This window comes from Oncorhynchus masou, chromosome 2 (assembly GCF_036934945.1).
Source record: "Oncorhynchus masou masou isolate Uvic2021 chromosome 2, UVic_Omas_1.1, whole genome shotgun sequence".
NCBI classification, from domain to species: Eukaryota; Metazoa; Chordata; class Actinopteri; order Salmoniformes; family Salmonidae; genus Oncorhynchus; species Oncorhynchus masou.
In genome coordinates, this window is record NC_088213.1 from 18,231,359 (window position 1) to 18,255,689 (window position 24,331).

Genomic DNA, 24,331 nt, shown 5'->3' on the forward strand with positions numbered 1-24,331 from the left:
GGGTCAGTTTTGCATTTCCCCCACTATGGTTATGCTTAAGATTGGGGAAGTGAAGCTGATCCTAGATCTGTAGCTAGGGAACACTTCACCCCGGTGGTGTGTCTGAGTGACATTCCAGAAACCGGTACCTACCAGGCCGCTGCTAGGGCTTTATTATAGTACCGGAACATTTGACTGGTTTCAGACTGAAAAACAACAGACTAGAGATCACTATGTACAGTCGTGGCCAAAAGTTTTGATGATGGCAATTTGCGTATACTCCAGAATGTTATGAAGAGTGGTCAGATGAATTGCAATTAATTGCAAAGTCCCTCTTTGCCATGCAAATTAACTGAATCCCAAAAAAACATTTCCACTGCATTTCAGCCCTGCCACAATAGGACCAGCTGACATGTCAGTGATTCTCTCGTTAACACAGGTGTGAGTGTTGACGAGGACAAGGTTGGAGATCACTGTCATGCTGATTGACTTTGAATAACAGACTGGAAGCTTCAAAAGGAGGGTGGTGCTTGGAATCATTGTTCTTCCTCTGTCAACCATGGTTACCTGCAAGGAAACCTGTGTCGCAAATCATTGCTTTGCACAAAAAGGTCTTCACATTCAAGGATATTGCTGCCAGTAAGATTGCACCTAAATCGACCATTTATCGGGTCATCAAGAACTTCAAGGAGAGCAGTTGAATTGTTGTGAAGAAGACTTCAGGGCACCTAAGAAAGTCCTCAAGCACCAGGACCGTCTCCTAAAGTTGATTCAGTTGCGGGATCAGGGCACCACCAGTACAAAGCTTGAATTGTAGCAGGCAGGTGTGAGTGCATCTGCACGCACAGTGAGGCAAATACTTTTGGAGGATGGCCTGGTGTCAAGAAGGGCAGCATAGAAGCCACCTCTCTCCAGGAAAAACATCAAGGACAGACTGATATTCTGCAAAGGGTACAGGGATTGGACTGCTGAGGACTGGGGTAAAGTCATTTTCTCTGAATCCCCATTCCGATTATTTGGGGCATCCGTAAAAAAGCTTGTCCGGAAAACACAAGGTGAGCGCTACCATCAGTCCTGTGTCATGCCAACAGTAAAGCATCCTGAGACCATTCATGTGTGGGGTTGCTTCTCAGCCAAGGGAATGGTCTCACTCACAATCTTGCCTAAGAACACAGCCATGAATAAAGATTGCTACCAACACATCCTCCGAGAGGAACTTCTCCCAACCATCCAGGAACAGTTTGGTGACAAACAATGCCTTTTCCAGCATGATGGAGCACATTGCCATAAGGCAAAAGTGATAACTAAGTGCCACGGGGAACAAAACATTGATATTTTGGGTCCATGGCCAGGAAACTCCCCAGACCTTAATCCCAGTGAGAACTTGTGGTCAATCCTCAAGAGGCGGGTGGACAAACAAAACCCACACATTCTGACAAACTCCAGGCATTGATTATGCAAGAATGGGCTGCCAACAGTCAGGATGTGGCCCAGAAGTTAATTGACAGCATACCAGGGCGGATTGCAGAGGTCTTGAAAAAGAAGGGCCAACACTGCAATATTGACTCTTTGCATTAACTTCATGTAATTGTCAATAAAAGCCTTTGACACTTGTGAAATGCTTGTAATTATATTTCAGTATCCATAGTAACATCTGACAGAAATATCTAAAGACACTGAAAGCAGCAAACTTAGTGTAAATGAATAATGGTGTCGTTCTTTAAACTTTTGAACATGACTGTATGTTGACTGTATGTTGACTGGTGTCAGGGAGTCTGAAAGTTGTCTGTGTGGATGACTTTCTCACAACCCCTATTTCTCTCTGATTCTTCTCTCTGTCTCCTCCCCTCAGAACGGGGCCTTAGAGGGGCGTGTGCGGGAGCTGGAGCGGACCCTGGACCGGGAGCGCGAGGTGTGGCAGCAGCGACTGAGCCACAAGGACGAGGAGATGTCGGCCATGCGGGCCCAGATGCAGAGCCAGCTGGAGGACTACGAGCAGCTGCTGGATGTCAAGCTCGCCCTGGACATGGAGATCAACGCCTACCGCAAGATGCTGGAGGGAGAGGAGCAGAGGTACGTACACCTCAGACCTGGTTCAAATACGTTTTGAAATGGGGCGGCAGGGTAGCCTAGTGGTTAGAGTGTTGGACTAGTAACCGGTTAAGTTCAAACCCCGTGTTGGACTAACAGGCAGTTAACCCACTGTTCCTAGGCCGTCATTGAAAATAAGAATTTGTTCTTAACTGACTTGCCTAAGTTCAAACCCCGAATTATTAAAATATTTGCAACCTTAATTTCATACACACACACACACACACACCTTTCACCAAACATAAAAAACTAAGAGGACCAAGACACTCTTCTTATAATTAGTTTAAAACCCTTTATTTAAACTGGCCTTCATCAGGGAGTAACAATGTTTTGAACAAACCATATTCTACTTAACCCTGATTTGAAGAGGAAGTGGTTACAGAATAGTCATTGGTGGACACAACATAGTAAACGGCATTTCCATTTTAGTCATTTAGCAGAGCTCTTATCCAGAGTGACTTACAGTAGTGAGTGCTTACATTTTCATATTTGTTCGTACTGGTCCTCTGTGGGAATCGAACCCACAAACCTGGTGTTGCATGTGCTCTACCATCTGAGCCACACAGCAGTAGGGTATGTATGTATGTATGTATGTATGTATGTATGTATGTATGTATGTATGTATGTATGTATGTATGTATGTCCTCTGTGTATGTATGTATGTATGTATGTATGTATGTAATGTGTATGTGTATGTATGTGTATGTATGTATGTGAGTGTGTATGTATGTAGTATGTATGTATGTATGTATGTATGTATTTATTATTATTCATTCATTCATTCAAAATTGTGATGTAGATATATTATCAAAAATGCATGTTAAGGTTAGAAGTATTAGGAAAGACAAAGTAGTCGTGGTCTTGAATAGGGGAGGGTTTATTTAGTGAGAACAAGGGAGTCCTACATAAAACAAGTCACTAGATGGCAGCAGGTATGGAGCACAGTAGATAAAACAGAGAAACCAGGGTTTCCCAAACATCTCCCTGACGTTGTTCTGTGTTTCCAGACTCCACCTCTCCCCGAGCCCCTCCCAGCATGGGGCCGTGGCACGCACACACGCACACGGCGCCCGCCGAGTTGTCCGCGGGAAGAAACGCAAGAACGAAGGTGGCACGGGGTCCTCGCCAGCCTACAAGGTCTCGCAGCACGCCAAGGCCCACAGTCACATGATGGTGTCGGAGATAGACCTGAAGGGGAACTACGTCACACTGAAGAACAACTCTGAGAAGGTACCTACCTACTGCCTTGCTCTGACCAATTAGGAGAGTCTGGGAACTTACCACCCACTCTGACCAATTAGGAGAGTCTGGGAACTTACCACCCACTCTGACCAATTAGGAGAGTCTGGGAACTTACCACCCACTCTGACCAATTAAAGATGGAATCCACAGTAGGGGGAAACGGTGCCCCTGGCCGCCCCACCAGCATTGTTATTGTTGTTGCTGAGCTGAGGAGCGTCGTGCAGCATGGTTATGAAATGCAGTACATATTGTGCTCTACTATCGTGCAGCATGGTTATAAAATGCAGTACATATTGTGCTCTACTATCGTGCAGCATGGTTATGAAATGCAGTACATATTGTGCTCTACTATCGTGCAGCATGGTTATGAAATGCAGTACATATTGTGCTCTTCTATCGTGCAGCATGGTTATGAAATGCAGTACATATTGTGCTCTTCTATCGTGCAGCATGGTTATGAAATGCAGTACATATTTAGTTCTTCTATCGTGCAGCATGGTTATGAAATGCAGTACATATTTAGTTCTTCTATCCTGCAGCATGGTTATGAAATGCAGTACATATTTAGTTCTTCTATCCTGCAGCATGGTTATGAAATGCAGTACATATTTAGTTCTTCTATCATGCAGCATGGTTATGAAATGCAGTACATATTTAGTTCTTCTATCCTGCAGCATGGTTATGAAATGCAGTACATATTTAATTCTTCTATCCTGCAGTGCGATGATGTCAGAGATGGAAATAAGTGTTTGTAATTTCTTTGTTGTAATATAAAAAAGGACAAGGTAGTTTGACCATTAATAAGGATTCAATCTTCAAGTGAAGCTCTACGTCTCTCCTTAGTGTACTACTTTCAGTCTAAAGTCACCCAGGCCACTGGTTAACCAGTAGTGTCTAAAGTCACCCAGGCCAATGGTTAACCAGTAGTCTCTAAAGTCTCTCCTTAGTGTACTACTTTGAGTCTAAAGTCACCCAGGCCACTGGTTAACCAGTAGTCTCTAAAGTCACCCAGGCCACTGGTTAACCAGTAGTCTCTAAAGTCACCCAGGCCACTGGTTAACCAGTAGTCTCTAAAGTCACCCAGGCCACTGGTTAACCAGTAGTCTCTAAAGTCACCCAGGCCACTGGTTAACCAGTAGAGTACTAGATGAGGGATAGGGTGTCATTGAGATTCTCTTTAAGTCCAGTGTTTTGTGTTTACTAACCTGTGTTTTGTCATTGCAATGCAAATGTATCCTGACAAGGATTCCAGTCTCTGAAACTGTGTGAAAGATCTGGGTTGTGTTCAGTAGGTGCGAAGGGTTTTTAAACCGGAAGCGCAACTTGAACTTGTCCAATTTAGAAAAGAGACCATTGTTTTCCATTGCAAAACATTTTGCTCCATTACGCCCAGCTGAACGTGCCACTGTCCCCAATCTGAATTTCAACTGGATTGTATTCATTCGGGCTCACCGTTGTAAATGTTTTGTAACAGAACAAGCAGTCCTTATTGGACATGCCTAATGAATACGACCTGGCTGTTTTTTTCTGCTGTTCCAGGAGCAGCCACTAGGAGGCTGGGTGGTGAGGAGCAGTCACCTAGACTCTCCTGAACTGTTCTTTCAGATCCCCCCTTCCTACATACTGGCTGGGGGCAACACCCTCACTGTGAGTACACACATGCACCTAATACACACATACGCATGTACGTATTGGGAGAAACTAATCAGGCCTCCATATACAATGGTCCTCATCTCCAAAACTGAAATAACATTTAAAACATGCATTGTTGCCAGCTGACCGTGTGGGACTGTGATTGTGTGTGTGTCAGATCTGGGGTTCAGAGGCAGGCGTAGAGGCCTCTCCAGGTGACCTGGTCATGAAGAACCAGAGGAACTGGGGTCCGGTCAACAACGTGATTGTCACCCTACTGAACCCAGATGAAGAGGTGACCCATCCTTACTGGCCACCACGACCCAGTCTACTGGCCCAATCTACTTAATACATTTCTATATTTTTGTGCACCAGGGGAAATCAAGTTAATTTCATTCATATCCTTGTACACGGGTGACTATAGTTAATTTGATTTCTATCCTCGTGCACTTCTCTAATAGCCATCTTGCAAAGATCTTTAAGCTCCTAAGCTCGCAGAGATGTCTGTTGCATTTCAGGTTGTCTTCATTGCAGCTGTGCTACGTAGATGGATCTGGGGCCATATGTATCAAACCTCTCAGCCTTTTACAACACAATGAATAAGATGACATGGACAGGGGGGACCTGATCCTAGATCAGCACTCCTACTCTGAGACGCTTGATATCTCACAAGACCCGGAGAAGTGTTTTGTGTCTCACGATTTATACAAGTGTAACAATGATTTAAGTACCCTGCAAATAAGATGAACTGGAATGCCACCATTAGTGTAAGGAATTTGCAGCAGAGTGAAGTTTTCTCTAGGTTTAGATCTAGGATCAGCTTCCCCTCCGCCAGTTCAAATCTTAACCGTTAGTGGGGGAAATGGAAAACTGACTCAAAATCAGCGTCTAGGGGGAAACCTCACCCTACTCCAATCAGTACAGCTGTGTTTGATGTTCATTGTTTATCATCACTAGGAGACCGCAGAGCTGCGTGTGCAGGAGAGAGGAGCAGAAGACTCCGATGTGGAGGTTGATGAAGAGTTTATGGAAGGGAGTGATGTTCACTACCTCAGGAGACAGGTAAACACACACACCCCCCAGGGGATGTGTAAATCCACACTGATCTGTCTACGCATACATACATCCATGCATGCATGCATACCTACCTACCTCCCTCCCTCAGAAAACGTCTAAACACGCTGCTCCTCAGCAGACAGGTAAATGCTGTACCCAGACCTGTACCCAGGGGAAACTGATCAGTACTGTGTTTTTGATCTCCATTCCCCTTGATGGAAAAGCCCAAGAGAAGGAAAAGGAAGTGCTGCCTGGTGTTGTGAACAGCCTGTCTCATGACACAGACCGATGGAGGTGAGGTGACTGTCGACAGCGTGGCTGTTGACTCCCTGGATGTGTCTCAAATCGCCCCCTATTCCCTATATAGGGCACAATAAAGATGAGGGTGCCATTTGCGTCGAAGCCCCTGTTTGTCTAATCCCTACTACAGCTCTTAATGCTCCATAACCTAACCTGTAGGGTGCCATAGTAAGTTCCATATGGCATTCTATTCCCTATATAGGACACTAGTTATGGCTTTTGTGGGGTCCAACATTCTTAAATAGCCATTTCTTTTAGACACAAATGCAGGTACTGGAGGTTCCAACTCATTTCCCATTTATCCAGAAATCCAATCAATACGTGTGAGTTCCTGATTGCAATGATCTTCACATGTACAACACACAAGGTCTGGCTCTTTCACACAGTTCCAGGTTTGGGTAATGAAGACATTCCAGGTATTTTGAACAAAGCTGCTGATGATGATGGCAAAATGATCTTAAAAAATGGCACTAAAATTATCAGATGCCAAACAAAATGACATGGTTGGAAACTCTCTGCTTGGCGTCTATCAGCCTATTCCAATGACTGAATGGCACCATACACATTTCTAATACATAATCCATAATCATTTCAAAATGTTCTTTTAATATCAAAATGGTTCTTAAAGCACTAGTTTTGAACAGAGCCTGTGGGCTTAAGTACCCCCTAGGGTGCATCCAAAATGAAGTGGCCTGCAACACCTCATTGCAAATGGCTGCTGTTCCTCCCGTGTGATGACACCGCTTGCTCAGCTTGCTGTGTGTTCCTCACCCCTGCATGAACCATGCTTGCTGTGTGCTGGCCAACGCACACATTATGAGTCTAATTGTTTGTGTGAGGTGTGTGAGTGATCATTGCTGTACTAATTGTATGTTTGAGTGTTTGCACGAGGCCTGTGTCAAGAGGCTGAGTGTGTGTATCTCTTCACTGACTGTGTTGTATGTTTTCCAGGCTCCGGGGGGAACAAACGAGAGTTGCTCTGTTATGTAACTCCACCTTCCTCCTGTCACAATTCTGACCTGAGAACACTGCATCTGACCCGGGAATTCCCAGGAATACCACTGGAAAGGCTACAATGACATCCTATCCCCTACATAGTGCGTTACTTTGCCATGAACCACAGCGTGGGCACTGCACAGGGAAGTGGGTGTCATTTGACACTGGCCATGTCACCAATGATATTATTTATGTGCCCTGTGGGAGCTTGATGGTGATTTGGGAGCACTGCTACACAAATGTGTGTGATTTCAATGCAGATGCAAGAGTTTGGCTGATTGTATAGTTGCCTGTACCTGGAAAAATTGTGGGTAGCCCTTTAAAGTTGCAGATCTGTTAGTGCTGTCGAGTCAACTCCTATGGTCATTTGTCTAAACAGCACAGACAGATCTGGGACCAGGCTTGTATTCTTTAAGCAGCGACATGGCGTTTGTCCTGCTACTCTGGCGTTCCTAACACGTCTCTCCTCCCGCCTGCTGCGAGTGACATTCATGTGCCCCTTACTGTCTTTAATGCCACATCATTCAATTGTCAAGGTTTTTAAGAAAATGTTTCATTTGTCATACAGTATGAATATGCCTTGTGTCCTGACTGTTTAAAATCCTGTTTGGGAAAATGACAGATTGTTCCACTTGTATGGTATTACAGTATGTTAGTACTATAACTAACTGTAAGATGAATGTTTTCTGGTGTTTTTACCCTTTAAACTGCAGCACTTTTTGCCATTGAGAGAGGAGTTATACACTGAATATATCCATGATATAATGTGGACATGTTTCATGTTCATCCTGAAGTATGTGGACAGGATGCTTTTCCTGTGATTGACAGGTACTTTGGTGGCTTTGCAATATTGTTTCTTATTTTATTTCTGAAACTTTATTTTCTTTCTATTTATAAAATAACTGTAACATCCTCTGAACGTCTGATTGACGTCTGAAGAAAGTCAATGTTGGCTTTGTCCTTATGCACCAAAATACTTCTGATTTCAATAAAGATTGTTCCTTAACGAATGTCAGTGTTTGGTTTATTGTTGGTGTGGTTTGGTACAGCCTGTGCCTGGAAAGACTATGGATAACCCTTTACATAAAATGCTTCTCTTATACCTCTGTAGTAATGCTGAAGTTACTCCAGTAGTGATATTACAACAGTAATTAGCCACAGTGTTTGTAGTGACAAACTTAGTATAAAGTGGAACTAAAGATTTGTATAAACACCACAGATCGTCAAAGCAACACTTCTGACTTTGTGGTCCTCAGGAAAGATTGTTTTCAAATGTCACTTAAAGGGACATTACACTTTCAAGTCAAAGTTTGTCAGACGTTTTCAAACCTCAAAGTATTCTGATGTAAAAACGTAGCCACATCCCACAACATTGATTGTTGAGAAACAGGAAACCAGGAAATTAGACTCTTCATCATTGAGGAATATAGCTACAAATTTCTAACAAACTTTTTGAGTGAAATGTCATTTAAAGATGTTTGCAGGTCTAACTAAGGTGGTTATTTTCAGGTGTAACAAAATGTGTTTAGTGAACGATAACTAGTCATTCTTAGAGTCCAAGAGTTTTTTTTTCATAGTCTGGGAACAGGGTTGGAAAAAACTCTGGGCCCAACATCAATTGGGAGTGGGACATCAATTTCATTGTTTTGTAAAAGAGTGATGAGAATAATGACAGTCTTTAGAAAATAGTTATGTTCAACTGAGTTCAAGTCTCAAAGGCTGGTGTCTATAAATATATAAAAAGTCTTCTCCGCAGAGAAAGGTTTGGTCCTCTGAAGGTTCCTTGGTAGAACATTTTCATTGCTGTCTCCTTGTTCCATGTGTTTGTTAAAAAAGTGTCAAGACAGGGCCTTATTCTAATAGAAATTAACCTTGTATCCTTGTTGAAGCAGCATGAGGACTGGGCCCAGTCCCATTACAGCAACACCACTGTATCCTTAGTGAGATCTGGCCTGGTTTCAATCCAGCTACACCACAGTCTCCTTGCTCATGTCATTGTCTCCTTGCTGAGCGTACAGTGGATACTGGGACCAGTCCCACTCCAGCTACACCAAAGTATCCTTGCCCAGGAAACCATAGACATTGAAACCAGTAGTTGGTGATAGCGCTGACGTCATCCACGTGTTCCTATGAAAGCTCCCGATGGCGCATGGAATTATTGAATTTGAAGCGGACCATATTGCTGAATGGCACCAAAGAATCACTAAGGGTCATGGTGAAAGTGGCAGTAACTAGTGAAGGATCATGGTCGATGTAGTCGTTTTCATCCTGCCTGAGAGAGCCTGCTCGTAGCTTTATGGTCCCTGATTGGTCTGAGTCAGCACCTGATCCTGTGTGATGACAAATGTAGCAGTCAGAATGGATCACTATTTAATACAATTTCTCGATTTGTAGCGAACTTTTAAATAATTCACCATCGGGATTGAGCTTGATCATAATAAACACATTTTGGAGTCCAAAACGGGCGTAAAAATATATATGTTTGGCCGTTCTGGCGATGGTTGACATAGGCTTTTTAGGGCAGACCAGGGCTTTTGGCACCACTAGGTTGCTATGCAGTAGCCAACCAGCAGAGCTTGTGACTTCACGCTCCAGACCAGACACTGGGGACCTGTTAAATGTGAGACTAGAAATGTGACACTAGACCCCGTCCCATTCTGGCTACATCACAGTCTTCTTGCCAAAGTATTGTGGACACTGCACCCAGTTCCACTCCATCTACACCACAGTCTCCTTTCTGGTGTCCTTGCTAAGGAAGCTGAGGTTCAGTGTGTGGTGTGTGTGCATGGTTCGTGCTGGTCGGGGGATCTGTAGCCTAACTCTCTGGTCTGTCTGTTTCCATGTCCTGAACAGGTGGATGTGATAGCGCAGCGACACCTGGTGGTGGAAGAGAGCAGTTGATTTTTACCAGACAGTGGCTTAAAGGGACATTTTTTAAACTTCATGTTCACTCCAGCACCACCCCAACATCAACATATGTGAAAATGGCGCATTTCTATGTTTTGTATTAATAAAGATAGAGGAAGATAAGTGTTTCAAATGACATCAACCAATTGGTCGGCAATGCCTACTCATAGATGGTTAAAATCACATGATGCACACAGATGTCATTGGAAACGTTTATCTTCCTCTATCTTTTTTACTACAAAACATAGAAACGCACCATTTTCACACATGTTGATGTTGCGGTGGTGCTGGAGATGATGAGTATGACAAGGGAAAACTGTGAAATTTCTCTTTAAGTCAGGGAAGTTTGTAGTGGCTGTTCTAAAAAAACAGAACCATGGATTACAATCTCTCCTGGTGCATCGACTGCCTTCCGGGTGAGGATCCATCTAACATTAAGTTGTAAAATACTTAACTTCCCCTTTAATTTAAACACAGGTGACTTCACTTATGCAAACTGTGTTTGTTTACTTCCCCAACCAGGGCCATGTTGATTCGGCACCAAACTGAAGAAAACGGACAGCAAAGATGGTGGACAATGAAAACGTCGCAAAAAGTCAGTTAATCTTTGCTTCCTGTCTGTGTTAGTAGACGTTCCCTCTCTCGCTTAAGCATGCTTTCCACGTGAGCGTACATAGGTAAGCATGCTCAAAGATGCTCTCTTGAGAGAGGGAACGTCCACGTACACATTAAAAAGGTTTTAAATGGGAAACTGCCCAATAACAGCTGTCTATGGTTTACAGTATCATCTCTGATAGATAGTAATGAATGGAAGTCTATGGGATCAGCTAGCGTTAGCACAATCAGCTAGCTGATCCCATAGAGATTGTCATTGCGCTAACGCTAGTTAGCATTGGTGAAACTACCTCTAGCTTTCTTTATACTGGCCACAGAGACTTAAAAATGTGTCCTTGAGTTCAGCTGACTCTGGGGAAGTAGAAACAATCTTGCATGAACCCTTTAATAATTATAGTTTTATTAGTCATTATATTTACTTTGTTCCACCATTACACTATATACCAGTGGAAGCTGGAGGAAGGAGCTATAGGAGGACGGGCTCATTGTAATGGCTGGAACGGAAGAAATGGAACGGAGTCAAACATGGTTTCTGTGTGTTTGATACTGTTCCGTTTATTCCATTCCAGCCTGTCCTCCTATAGCTCCTCCCACCAGCCTCCACTGCGATACACAATCCCAATGTAACCCCAACCCACAACAGCCCCAACAACTCACCACAGTCCAGAAGCAGTAGATGGTGAAGAGAGCCAGGGTGAGCACCATGAGTCCAACAGCCTCCATACTGTTACTGAAATACAGGTCCATGGCACCCTGCACACACAGCCATCCTGATAGGCTAGCCAGCGGCGTGATGAACAGGAAGCAGATGACGTCACCACAGAGCGTCCGTCTCTGGTGCTGCATGGCTGGTGAGCCCAGCCACTGAGGAAGGGAGGGAGGGAGAAAGGGGACGGGGGAGGTGGGGTATGTACTGTAATTAGAATGGATAGAATGACGGTAATATCAGTTCAATTCAAAATGACATTAAGCATCGCATGACTTCATATGTGTCGTTCACTGACACAGAGAGGAGGCCAGGGAACATAAAGTTAGAGTGGGTAAACCAGACAACAGAACCATCTAAATCCTTGTTATGTACAAGTACAGTATCTACACTAGATTGTGTTGGCTTTTGGATGAGTATCGAAAATCACATTTCACTTTAGAATTTGAGACTTTAAAATGTGAACCACTGAATATTGAACGCGGTGGTGATGATCCAGGCCATATCTCCATTCATCTGTCAGGTCAGCTGTTGTTTTCTCTCCTACTCTGTGTGTGTGTGTCTCGTACATTAGCTCCCTCCATACAACACATGGTTCTTAACAGATTACCCGGTGCCAGTGGCCAACACACTTGCGATAGGCTGGGAGGAGACCATTAATACAAGACGACGTAATGTCCTATCCTGTCCTGAGGAATCTCATAGAGATGCATTACAAAGCTCATACCTTTGCAATGGCTGCTTCTGTTTCAGCATGGGCAGTGCCATAAAGGGCAATGCTGTCTCCATTTAAAGTAGTCAATCCCCTCTTTTTCTACTTCTGAGAGGGAATTGCCAGTTTCTAAATAAACAGAAAAGGTGCATAGCACCACTTACTGTGCTGGAGTGTGTATAATCTGGAAGTATAGGCTAAAGCCAAGGTTAGTTATTCACTGCCACCTGCCATTATGGAATGTTTTCTCAGGAATATATTTCATTGGCTGACCCCTTCTGCTGACCTGGATGAAATTCTGGGATCCTTCCTTAAGCCATTGCAAGTCCCACCCAGTTGACTACTTCACAATGATGAAAGCCCTTGATATCACTGTGCCCATGCTAAAACAGTGTTTGGGCCAAGTGAACCATCTATCAAACTCTATGGAGCAGCTGCAGCTCAGCTACAGCTAGTGACAGGAAACACCATCTAATCTGTTTCTCTGGCTAAGTGGCTTTACTGGTAAAAGCAGTCAGTGACATCAGACACTCCAATGTGAATCCAGCTAGGGGCTCTGTACAGGAGGGTGAATTGTTACACATTGGCCAGATAGAAATGTATTGAATAGAATAGATAGGGTTATGTGGACTGTAGAATAGGGAATCGTTACAGTTCTACACATTATATATCTATCTGCATTCTCAATAATGTTAGTCTTCATAGAAGAGAAGAAAACAATCTTTGAGACAGCAGTTTGTATATTCCTTAATGGGTTTGAAATTAAGTGACAGGTGGGTTGGGGTAAATTCCATTTCAATTGAGTCAATTCAGGAAGTGAATTTTTTTTTACATTTTGTTACTTTACAGTCTTATTCTAAAACGTATTAAATTGTTTTTTCCCCCTCATCAATCTTCACACTGTACCCCATAATAACAAAGAACAAAATGTTTTATTTGTATTTTTAGCAAAGTTAATCAAATAAACAAACTGAAAATATCACATTTACATAAATATTCTGACCCTTTACTCAGTACTTTGTTGAATTACCTTTGGCAGCGTTGCTGCACAGCAATTTTCAGGTCTCTGCAGAGATGTTTGATCGGGTTCAAGTCCGGGCTCTGGCTGTACCACTCAAGGACATTCAGAGACTTGTCCCAAAGCTACACCTGCTTTGTCTTGACTGTGTGCTTAGGGTCATTGTCCTATTGGAAGGTGAACTTTCGCCCCCTTCTGAGGTCCTGAATGATCTGGAGCAGGTTTTCATCAAGGTTCTTTCTGTACTCCATTCAGCTTTCCCTCGATCCTGATAACTCTCCCAGTCCCTGCCTCTGAAAAATATCCCCACAGCATGATGCTGCCACCATCATGCTTCATTGTAGGGATGGTGCCAGGGTTCCTCCAGATGTGACACATGGCATTCAGGCCAAAGAGTTGAATCTTGGTTTCATCAGACCATAGAATCTTGTTTCTCATGTTCTGAGTCCTTTAGGTGCCTTTTGGCAAACTCCAAGCGGGCTGTCATGTGCCTTTTACTGAGGAGTGGCTTCTGTCTGGCCACTCTACCGTAAAGGCCTGATTGGTGGAGTGCTGCAGAGATGGTTGTCGTTCTGGAAGGTTCTCCCATCTCCACAGAGGAGCTCTGTCAGAGTGACAATCGGGTTTTTGGTCACCTTCCTGACCAATGCCCTTCTTCCCGATTGATCCTTTCCCAGATCTGTGCCTCGACACAATCCTGTCTTGGAGCTCTACGGACAATTCCTTTGACCTCATGGCTTGGTTTTTGTTCTGGCTTGCACTGTCAACTGTGGGACCTTATATAGACAGGTGTGTGCCTTTCTAAATCATGTCCAATCAATTCAATTTACCACAGGTGGACTTCAAGTTGTAGAAACATCTCTAGGATGATCAGTGGAAAAAGGATGCACCTGAGCTCAATTTCGAGTCTCATAAGCAAAGGGTCTGAATACTTATGTAAATAAGGTATTTTAAAAAATATATACATTTGCAAAAAAAATCCCCCAAAACTGTTTTCACTTTGTCATTATGGGGTATTGTGTGTAGATTAATAAGGAAAAATTATAATTCAATCAATTGTAGAATAAGGCTGTAATGTAACAAAATGAATGTAGAAAAGGAAAGCGGTCTGAATACTTTCCAAATGCACTGTATGTGATGACTATTTTACTGTAGTTTTATGGTGTTTTTTATGACATCTATTTTGTACCATGTTTGACTCCGTTCGATTAATTGCAGTTCAACCATTAATTACAACGAGCCCATCCTACTATAGCTCCCCCCAACCAGCCTCCTCTGGTGTGTGTATCCTTTCTCCCGGAAGTGCACATGTGTGTGTTTGCTTATGAGTGTGCATTTGTTTGTGTATGTGTGCTTGAGTGTGTGTGTTTGCTTGCATGTGTCTATGCCTTCATGCATGTGAGCGCATATGTCTCCGTCTCACCTAACGCCACAGTAAAATGTCCATGAAGTACAGATCTAGGATCAGCTTCCCCTCCCTTAATCCTAACCTGGTGGGGGGAAATGATAAACTGACCCAAGATCAGCATCTAGGGGTCACTTCACCCTACTCTTTCTCCCTACCTCAGTGAGTGGCTTGGGCAGTCTCTCCAGGGCGTACTGGTGGTGGCAGAGTTCACAGCGGCTGCTGTTAGAGGCAGTGAGCCAGTGTTCCAGGCAGCCCCGATGGACCATGGCCAGCGTCCCTGCACACTCACAAGGGGAGAGCAGCTCCCCGACACCCCCTCCCTCGTGGCAGATACGACAGAAGGGCTCCTCACTGCTAAGACTGCAGGACAACAGAGAGACTAAGTCAACACAGGGCAAAACAGAGAGTCCAGGGAGGAGTCCCTAATGGCACACTATTCCCTTTATTTGACACCACATGGCTCTGATCTAAAGTAGTGCACTATATAGGGAATAAGGAGACATTTGAGACCCAGACAAGGATGTAAGTGTCACACCCTGACCATAGTTTGCTTTGTATGTTTATATGTTTTGTTTGGTCAGGGTGTGATCTGAGTGGGCATTCTATGTTGTGTGTCTAGTTTGCCTGTTTCTGTGGCCTGATATGGTTCTCAATCAGAGGCAGGTGTTAGTCATTGTCTCTGATTGGGAACCATATTTAGGTAGCCTGTTTGGTGTTGGGTTTTGTGGGTGATTGTTCCTTTTCCTGTCCTTATGTCTGCCGTGTGTTAGTTTGCACCAGTATTAGGCAGTTTCGGTTTTCGTTACGTTTATTGTTTTTTTGTATTGATTCAGTTTCATTAAACATGGATCACAATAGCCACTCCGCATTTTGGTCTGACTCTCTTTCACCTACAGAAAACCGTGACAGAATCACCCACCACAACAGGACCAAGCGGCGTGACAACAGGCAACGGCAGCAGGAGATACGAAGTCTGGATTATACGACTTGGGAGGAAATAGACAGGCGGGCGGTCGACCCAGGGAGAGTGCCGGAGCCCGCCTGGGATTCGCTGGAGCAGTGCGAAGAGGGGTATAGAAGAATAGAGTTGGAGAAGCAAGCACGGCGACGCGGTACGAAGTCCGAGAGTCAGCCCCAAAAATTTCTTGGGGGGGGCTCACAGGAAGTATGGCGATGCCAGGTAGGAGACCTGCGTCAACTTCCTGTGGTTACTGGGGGGCTAGAGAGACTGGCCAGGCACCGTGTTATGCTGTGGTGCGCACGGTGTCCCCAGTGCCGGTGCATAGCCCGGTGCGGTACATTCCAGCTCCACATATCGGCCGGGCTAGAGTGAGCGTCTTTGAGCCGGCTTACATGGCACCAGCCTTGCACACGGTGTCCCCGGTTCGCCTGCATAGCACAGTGCGGGCTATTCCACCTCGCCGCACTGGCAGAGCGACCGGGAGTATTCAACCAGGTAAGGTTGGGCAGGCTCGGTGCTCAAGAGCTCCAGTGCGCCTGCACGGTCCGGTCTACCCAGTACCACCTCCACGCACCAGCCCTCCGGTGGCAGCTCCCCGCACCAGGCTTCCTGTGCGTGTCCTCGGCCCAGTACCACCAGTGCCAGCACCACACATCAGCCCTACAGTGCGCCTCGCCTCTCCAGCGCTGCCAGAGCCTTCCTCCTCTCCTGCACTGCCGGAGTCTCCCACCTGTTTAGCGCTGCCAGAGCCTTCGTCCTCTACAGCGCTGCTGGAGTCTCCTGCCTGTTCAGCGCAGCCAGAGCTGCCAGTCTGCATGGAGCAGCCAGAGCTGCCAGTCTGCATGGAGGAGCCAGAGCTGCCAGTCTGCATGGAGCAGCCAGAGATGCCAGTCTGCATGGAGCAGCCAGAGCTGTCAGTCTGCAAGGAGCTGTCAATCTGCAAGGAGCTGCCAGTCTGCAAGGAGCAGCCAGAGCTGCCAGTCTGCAAGGAGCTGCCAGTCTGCAAGAAGCCGCCAGAGCTGCCAGTCTGTATGGAGCAGCCAGAGCTGCCAGTCTGTATGGAGCAGCCAGAGCTGCCAGTCTGCATGGAGCTGCCAGTCTGCATGGAGCAGCCAGAGCTGTCAGTCTGCAAGGAGCTGTCAGTCTGCAAGGAGCTGCCAGTCTGCAAGGAGCTGCCAGTCTGCAAGGAGCTGCCAGAGCTGCCAGTCTGCATGGAGCAGCCAGAGCTGCCAGTCTGCATGGAGCAGCCAGAGCTGCCAGTCTGCAAGAAGCCGCCAGAGCTGCCAGTCTGCAAGAAGCCGCCAGAGCTGCCAGTCAGCATGGAGCAGCCAGAGCCGCCAGTCAGCATGGAGCAGCCAGAGCCGCCAGTCAGCATGGAGCAGCCAGAGCCGCCAGTCAGCATGGAGCAGCCAGAGCCGCCAGTCAGCATGGAACAGCCAGAGCCGCCAGTCAGCATGGAGCAGCCAGAGCCGTCAGTCTGCCAGGATCCGCCAGTCAGCCAGACTCTTCCAGATCCGCCAGTTAGCCAGGATCTTCCAGATCCGCCAGTCAGCCAGGATCCGCCAGTCAGATCCAGGATCCAGGATCTTCCAGCCAGACTCTTCCAGATCCGCCAGTCAGCCAGGATCCGCCAGTCAGCCAGACTCAGCCAGATCCGCCAGTCAGCCAGGATCTTCCAGATCCGCCAGTTAGCCAGGATCTTCCAGATCCGCCAGTCAGCCAGGATCCGCCAGTCAGCCAGACTCTTCCAGATCCGCCAGTCAGCCAGGATCCGCTAGTCAACCAGACTCCAGATCCGCCAGTCAGCCAGATCCGCCAGTCAGCCAGACTCTTCCAGATCCGCCAGTCAGCCAGACTCTTCCAGATCCGCCAGTCAGCCAGGATCTGCCAGATCCGCCAGTCAGCCAGATCTTCCAGATCCGCCAGTCAGCCAGATCTTCCAGATCCGCCAGTCAGCCAGGATCTTCCAGATCCGCCAGCCAGCCGGGATCTGCCAGAGCCTTCCTCCTCTCCTGTGCTGCCGGAGTCTCCCCAGCCTGTCCGGCGCTGCTGCCGGAGTCTCCCGCCTGTCCGGCGCTGCTGCCGGAGTCTCCCGCCTGTCCGTCCGGAGTGTCCGCCTGTCCGGCGCTGCCGGAGTCCCGCCTGTCCGGCGCTGCTGTCCGGTCCGCGCTGCTGCCGGAGTCTGAAGAGCCCCTCTGTCCCGAGCTGCCCCTCTGTCCCGAGCTGCCCTCTGTCCAGTGGGTTATGTAGTAGGGTCGCCGTAGTTAGGAGGCCAAGGAGCGGACAAGGAGGCGGACTAAGACTATGGTGAAGTGGGGGCCACGTCCAGCACCAGAGCCGCCACCGCAGACAGATGCCCTCCCAGACCCTCCCCAATAGGTTCAGGTTTTGCGGCCGGAGTCCGCACCTTGGGTGGGGGGTACTGTCACACCCTGACCATAGTTTGCTTTGTATGTTTTGTTTGGTCAGGGTGTGATCTGAGTGGGCATTCTATGTTGTGTGTCTAGTTTGCCTGTTTCTGTGTTTGGCCTCATATGGTTCTCAATCAGAGGCAGGTGTTAGTCATTGTCTCTGATTGGGAACCATATTTAGGTAGCCTGTTTGGTGTTGGGTTTTGTGGGTGATTGTTCCTTTTCCTGTCCTTATGTCTGTCGTGTGTTAGTTTGCACCAGTATTAGGCTGTTTCGGTTTTCGTTACGTTTATTGTTTTTTTGTATTGATTCGTGTTTCTTCAGTTCCATTAAACATGGATCACAATAGCCACGCCGCATTTTGGTCTGACTCTCTTTCACCTACAGAAAACCGTGACAGTAAGAGAGAGTCAATGAATGTTATTGTACATCATTTAAATCCCCTTATTAAAGGATTCTTCTATGAATAACTTCTCTAACCCCCCTCCTTGTACCATGTGTTCTTATCCTCTCTCTTCCTCACTGTGTTTCACTCTTTCTCCCTTGCCTCCCTTTGTGTGTGTGTGTGTGTTGTGTGTCTGTTTGTTTCCTGACCCACCTGTCGGTGCTGGGGCTGTGAGTCATTGAGGGGGAGTGGCCATAGCAGTCCATCACTTCCTGGGGACAGGGGTCAGACTCCTCCCCTCGTTCCTCCTCAGGCAAGACCTTCATTTCCCCTACAGGACTGCATACCTGCGGGCCCAGGAGCTGCTCTGGGGTCATGGCTGCTACAGAGGGGGCCATTCAATCAGACTGGTGTGGGGTTCTGCTACACATTTGGACAATAATATATTAGCATCATATAATATCAGTGTACACTGTGATCATATATCTTGCAATGGTATTTGTTGGCAGGAGAATCAGTTCAAAACAATGAAGCCATGTGGCTAAATCCAGGAGTTTGACCATCCAACTATTTGACTATGAGGTTGAATATGGCAAAATCAACTCCCAATTTGAATTGAATTATGTCAGGAATACGCTCCCATATACAGTAAGTAGCTTTGACATAGCCACTACCAATGACCTGTAGCCATTTACACTAATACATAAGACTATTATGGAAGGTCTATGTTCAGTATAGTCAATCCCAGTCTCTGGCCAGACTGAGGGCACTCTGCACGCTACAGCGGCTGTGAGAAGAGAGATGAATCACAACTGAAATAACACCTCTCTCGGTCCCTTATTTGATTATACATCCTTCTGTATAAGAGACACTGTTAATGGAATCTAGTTACTACCATGTCAGATATGAAGATGAATTTGTTATTATATCTGAACTGCACATAATGCTTGGTGGTAGGGAAACATGTTGACACCAATCAAACTGTAATACCTATTGAAGCAAGAATCATTAGTTGCTCCATCAATTTTTGGACTTACAAACACTTATAAATGCTTCATGAGCTTAGATCAACTGTTGTAACCCATCAGAACCCCAAATATAAGCTTGTTTTACTCCAATGTTTGTCAACAACGTAAATGTAAACACACACTGTATAGCGTTAAAACATGATTAAAACTGTCATTTTAATACCATAGAAGGTCAGTCTTTGCATCCAGAGCTCTGTCTTTGAATTTGAGAGTGGTTACATTTCTCCAGCCCTATCCCTCAGTTTTTTACCAAAACAAAGGCGGGGTTTCTGTTTTGTTATTATATTAACTGCAGATTCTAGCTTTAAGCCTAATAATGCAATGATTCATATAAAACATACAACTAATGTTCAATTGAATTGACTAAATATTTGCTAATTTCAATTAATTTAGTATTTTTTCTAAAGTTGAGTACTTCTTTCACGACCAAAGCCTTCTTGCAGAGACAGTATAGCCCACATGTTCAGTATCACAAACAATTTCACTGAATCACCAAAACACTAGCGCCAATACACCGATACCTAAGCTGCTACTGTAGGCACAGCCAAGATAACACCAAACACACATGGGTCATCATTCTATGAGTAGACTGCCTTTAGGGTCATGTCATTCTGTCAATCTATTCATTTCACCTCATTGTAACATTCTGTCATGAAGAGCACGTGTTGAACTTCATAATAAATCATGTTTTCCCAGGTCAAGAGGTTAAATAAAGTGGCTTCAAATCTTGATGTGGGACATGCCAAAATGGGAATTTTCTGAGGAAACAACTAGTTATTTTGAATGTAAACACACTGGTATTGACATTTTTAGAGAGAGAGAGACAGAGCGACAGAGGGAGAGAGAGAGAGAGAGAGAGAGACAGTCAGAGAAGTAAACAAGTGATCTTACCATCCCAGTAGAGTTCTTCATGTCACCAGGGCTCAATAAAAAGTGTGAAGCCCTACTCTCAAGGGCTGCTTGCTATTTCTCTGTCTCTCTCTCTTCTCTATATCCCTTTCTGTGTGAGTTTCTGTGTGTGTGAGACAGAGAGAGTGAGAAACTCAGTCGCAGCAGTAGCAGCGTGTGTGTGGCTGCAGATGAAGTATCCTGAAGGTCGAGCGGTCGGCCAGGGGCTGAGAAGAGAACAGTAAAGGATTATCTGGAGTAGAGGAGAGGAGAGTAGTCCTCCCCCAGCCTCGGCCCTGATCAGACCAGACACACAGACATCCTATTCACATCACAGCCAGTTACACCGGGAGACACTCCTACTCACCATAATATCCCCATAATCCTGTTACAGACAGCCTCTACCAAGGCCCTTTCACTCACTGAGCCCGCGGCTCGGTCCATATGGTAATGCTCCTAGAATAAACCTTCCCTGGGGGAGCGAAGGTGGTGCCTGAGGCAAGGGTTTTGGTGTACTCTTTTATTTTGGTTGATATTATTCATTTGACAGGGAAGTACACGTGAATTCTTTGGATGAGGGAAGAGAAGTTTTGTTATACTTCATTTTTGTATTCTACGTTGACAGAGACAGTGTACTGTATAATGATGCAGTAGTTTTGTTATACTTCATTTTTGTATTCTACGTTGACAGACAGTGTACTGTATAATGATGCAGTAGTTTTGTTATACTTCATTTTTGTATTCTACGTTGACAGAGACAGTGTACTGTATAATGATGCAGTAGTTTCGTTATACTTCATTTTTGTATTCTACGTTGACAGACAGTGTACTGTAGTGCAGTAGTTTTGTTATACTTCATTTTTGTTTGACAGAGACAGTGTACTGTATAATGATTTCTGCACTTTAGAGAGCACACTTGCTGTGACCATCTATTCAGGCCAGAGGAAATTCGAAGTGGGATGGAGATCTTTTTACCACATTCCTCATAGCAGATCAACTAAGCCTTGACTATAGAATTCAATAGGTCTGACACTCTGTCATGACTGTCAATGGAGGCAGCAGACTGTAAAGTGTTTAATACGTCTCCCACAGAGCCCACAGCTCAGACCCTCCAGTTGTCTGTGTCTGAGAGCCTACTCAATGAGGCAACGAGGGCAGGATGGAAGAAGTACTTAGGTAGGCAGCAGAATGACATCAGAGGGGTGCATCACAAAGCAGGATCCTATAAGTAAGCCAGCTGACTTCGATAAACGTTGATATGTACTTGGGGATTTTCTATTTTATTAGGAAGGAAGCAAATGAATTTGGGTGGGAGATATATCCAGTAAATCATGCCATTATAGTTTCTAGTCAGTTTTTTTCTGTGAACTGGGATTATATGAAGTGTTTTTGTTGTTGAATATTTAGGGAAGATAACTGGTTCTTTGATCCTGCCTTGTGATGTCACTTTCTGCCTCCATCACCAAACTGAGTTTGACTTGATAAATAGATAAATAGTCAGGGTTGTTCTTCCCTCGGGTTTTGTGCAAGCAGTGATTCAGAGTTGAAAAAGCCCGTGCTGATTTAACCTGTTATTGTAGATGTTATGGGAAGGAGTTGGGGTCTAAACCATTGTGTCAACAACATTTTGAAATCATTCACAATAGGGGGAGAGAAACTGCTGCAATATTTTTAATAAAAGTGTCAGGGAGGAAGATTTTGTAGCCTATAAACTGAGAGAACGTGAGAAAGCATTTGCCACTGTCTGCAAGATTAGAGATTAGTAGCGAGCAGGCAAGGCCAGTAAAAGAGGCCTTTCCATTCATATCTATATGGCTTCTATTCTCATTATACGTTCACACTAAGCTCAGATGAAAGTATTGCTGGAGCACTCTGAAGAGGACTTGTTGGGGTGGAGAGAGACTTACTCTAGGACTGGCAAAGCTGGTCTCTGTGAGTTTCTCTCTCTCTCTCTCTCTGTCTCACATGCTCTCCTCCTCTCTCCCCCACCCCCCCCCCCCCCTCTCCTTCTAATCCTGTCTGCCATTCATTCACTGGCTGCCTCTTGACAAAGCCCAGAGGTACAGAGTTCCGGACATCCGTGGGCATACTGTCATGAACAACCGGAGAGGGTGGATAATTCCTCTGACACTCCTGCAGCAGTAGCACACACAACCCCAGACGCAACAGATTACCTCCCATAATAGAAACACCACAAATGATTCCCAACGTCACATTGCCTTGGAAAAAGGACTTCCTGTTTTTAGAAGGGGGGTCTGTCAAGACGGAGCTAGGGTGAAGTTGGGGGCAGGGGTTTAGGATGAGATGGAGTTGTGTCTCGTCGCCACTCTCTCTTTCAATTCAATTTCAATTTAAGGGCTTTATTGGCATGGTAAACATATGTTTACATTGTCAAAGCAAGTGAAGTAGATCATAAACAAAAGTGAAATAAACAATACAAATGAATAGTAAACATTACACTCATAAAAGTTACAAAAGAGCAAAGACATTTCAAATGTCATATTATGTGCAAATAGTTAAAGTACAAAAGGGAAAATAAATCAACATAAATGGGTTGTATTTACAATGGTGTTTGTTCTTCACTGGTTGACCTTTTCTTGTGGCAACAGGTCACAAATCTTGCTGCTGTGATGGCACACTGGTATTTCACCCAAATTATATGGGAGCTTGTCAAAATTGGGCTTGTTTTCAAATTCTTTGTTGGTTTCTGTAATTTGAGGGAAATATGTGTCTCTAATATGGTCATACATTGGGCAGGAGGTTAAGAAGTGCAACTCAGTTTCCACCTCATTTTGTGGGCAGTGTTTACATAGCCTGTCTTCTCTTGAGAGCCATGTCTGCCTATGGCGGCCTTTCTCAATAGCAAGGCTATGCTCACTGAGTCTGTACATAGTCAAAGTGTGAGATCTCCCCAAGGAGATGTGGGTGTGGAGTCAGGCGCAGGAGAAACCAGTTCCAAAGAAAAGGGTGTTTTATTTAACTTGCTCAAAAAACAACAGGACACCGGACTACAGTAACAGCCACGAAAACCCCACTCAGACACAGTCCAGGGAAAAAACACCTGTAAAACATGAGCTAATAAAACAAAACCCAAATTCACTGACAGTTCAAACGAAAACAATCCCGCATAAAACCCCAAAGGAAATGTCGAATTAAATACCTCCCCTAATTAACCAAAATGAAACCAGGTGAAACACAAAACAGACATAACCAAAAGAAAAGGAAAAAGGATCAGTGGCAGCTAGTAGACCGGCGACGACGACCGCAGAGCGCCGCCCAAACAGGAAGAGGAGCCCCCTTTGGTGGAAGTCGTGACACAAAGACTTCCTTAAGTTTAGGTCTCTCTCTCTGTCTCTCACTCTCTCTCTGTCTCTCTCTCTCTCTCTGTCTCTCTGTCTCTCACTCACTGTCTCTCTCTCTCTCTCTCTCTCTCTCTGTCTCTCTGTCTCTCTCTCTCTCTCTCTCTCTCTCTCTCTGTCTCTCTCTCTCTCTCTCTCTCTCTCTGTCTCTCTCTCTAGCTCTCTCTCTCTCTCTCTCTCTCTCTCTGTCTCTCTGTCTCTCACTCTCTGTCTCTCACTCTCTGTCTCTCTCTGTCTCACTGTCTCACTGTCTCTCTCTCTCTCTCTCTCTCTCTCTCTATCTCAATTCAATGGCTTTATTGGCATGGGAAACATGTGTTAACATTGCCAAAGCAAGTGAGGTAGATAATATATAAAGTGAATATATAAAGTGAAATAAACAGTAAAAATGAACAGCAAACATTACACATAGAGAAGTTTCAAAACAATAAAGACATTACAAATGTCATATTATATATATATATACAGTGTTTTAACAATGTACAAATGGTTAAAGGACACAAGATAAAATAAATAAGCATAAATATGGGTTGTTTTTACAATGGTGTTTGTTCTTCACTGGTTGCCCTTTTCTCGTAGCAACAGGTCACAAATCTCTCTGTCTCTCTCAATTCAATTCAAGGGGCTTTATTGGCAT

General features: G+C 45.1%; 2 protein-coding genes across 6 annotated transcripts in view; one reads left to right on the forward strand and one right to left on the reverse strand.

Moving 5' to 3' along the window:
• Positions 1-8,187, forward strand: part of lmnl3 (lamin L3) — a 36,671-nt gene extending 28,484 nt beyond the window's left edge. For 2 of the 5 annotated variants that reach the window (XM_064989107.1, XM_064989070.1), the window contains exons 6-10: positions 1,832-2,052; positions 3,078-3,300; positions 4,852-4,959; positions 5,123-5,239; positions 5,902-8,187. In XM_064989107.1, coding sequence (XP_064845179.1) covers positions 1,832-2,052; positions 3,078-3,300; positions 4,852-4,959; positions 5,123-5,239; positions 5,902-6,120 — 888 coding nt within the window. In that variant the 3' untranslated portion in view covers positions 6,121-8,187. The remainder of the gene's footprint in view (positions 1-1,831; positions 2,053-3,077; positions 3,301-4,851; positions 4,960-5,122; positions 5,240-5,901) is intronic. The other 3 variants (XM_064989088.1, XM_064989079.1, XM_064989097.1) reach the window with 3 other exon arrangements.
• A 109-nt stretch (positions 8,188-8,296) lies between these two features.
• zgc:158785 (uncharacterized protein LOC791214 homolog) lies at positions 8,297-18,796 on the reverse strand. The gene is made up of 6 exons (XM_064984425.1): positions 18,633-18,796; positions 17,660-17,846; positions 15,557-15,713; positions 14,818-15,041; positions 11,476-11,682; positions 8,297-10,173 (listed from the first exon to the last, which is right to left on the reverse strand). Exons 1-6 carry the CDS (start codon positions 18,794-18,796, stop codon positions 10,015-10,017), a joined length of 1,098 nt encoding a protein of 365 aa, XP_064840497.1. The 3' UTR covers positions 8,297-10,014.
• Positions 18,797-24,331: the final 5,535 nt, after the last annotated feature.

What these genes read in the sequence shown, in the direction of transcription:
- zgc:158785 (XM_064984425.1), bottom strand. Translation starts at nt 18,796, where the DNA reads ATGACCCCAGAGCAGCTCCTGGGCCCGCAGGTATGCAGTCCTGTAGGG. An exon ending in CCGGCAGCAGCGCCGGACAG is followed by an intron (nt 15,714 to 17,659) that starts GCTGGGGAGACT and finishes GCACTGCTCCAG; the next exon opens with CGAATCCCAGGCGGGCTCCG. An exon ending in TGCCCAAGCCACTCACTGAG is followed by an intron (nt 11,683 to 14,817) that starts GTAGGGAGAAAG and finishes TCCCTTCCTCAG; the next exon opens with TGGCTGGGCTCACCAGCCAT.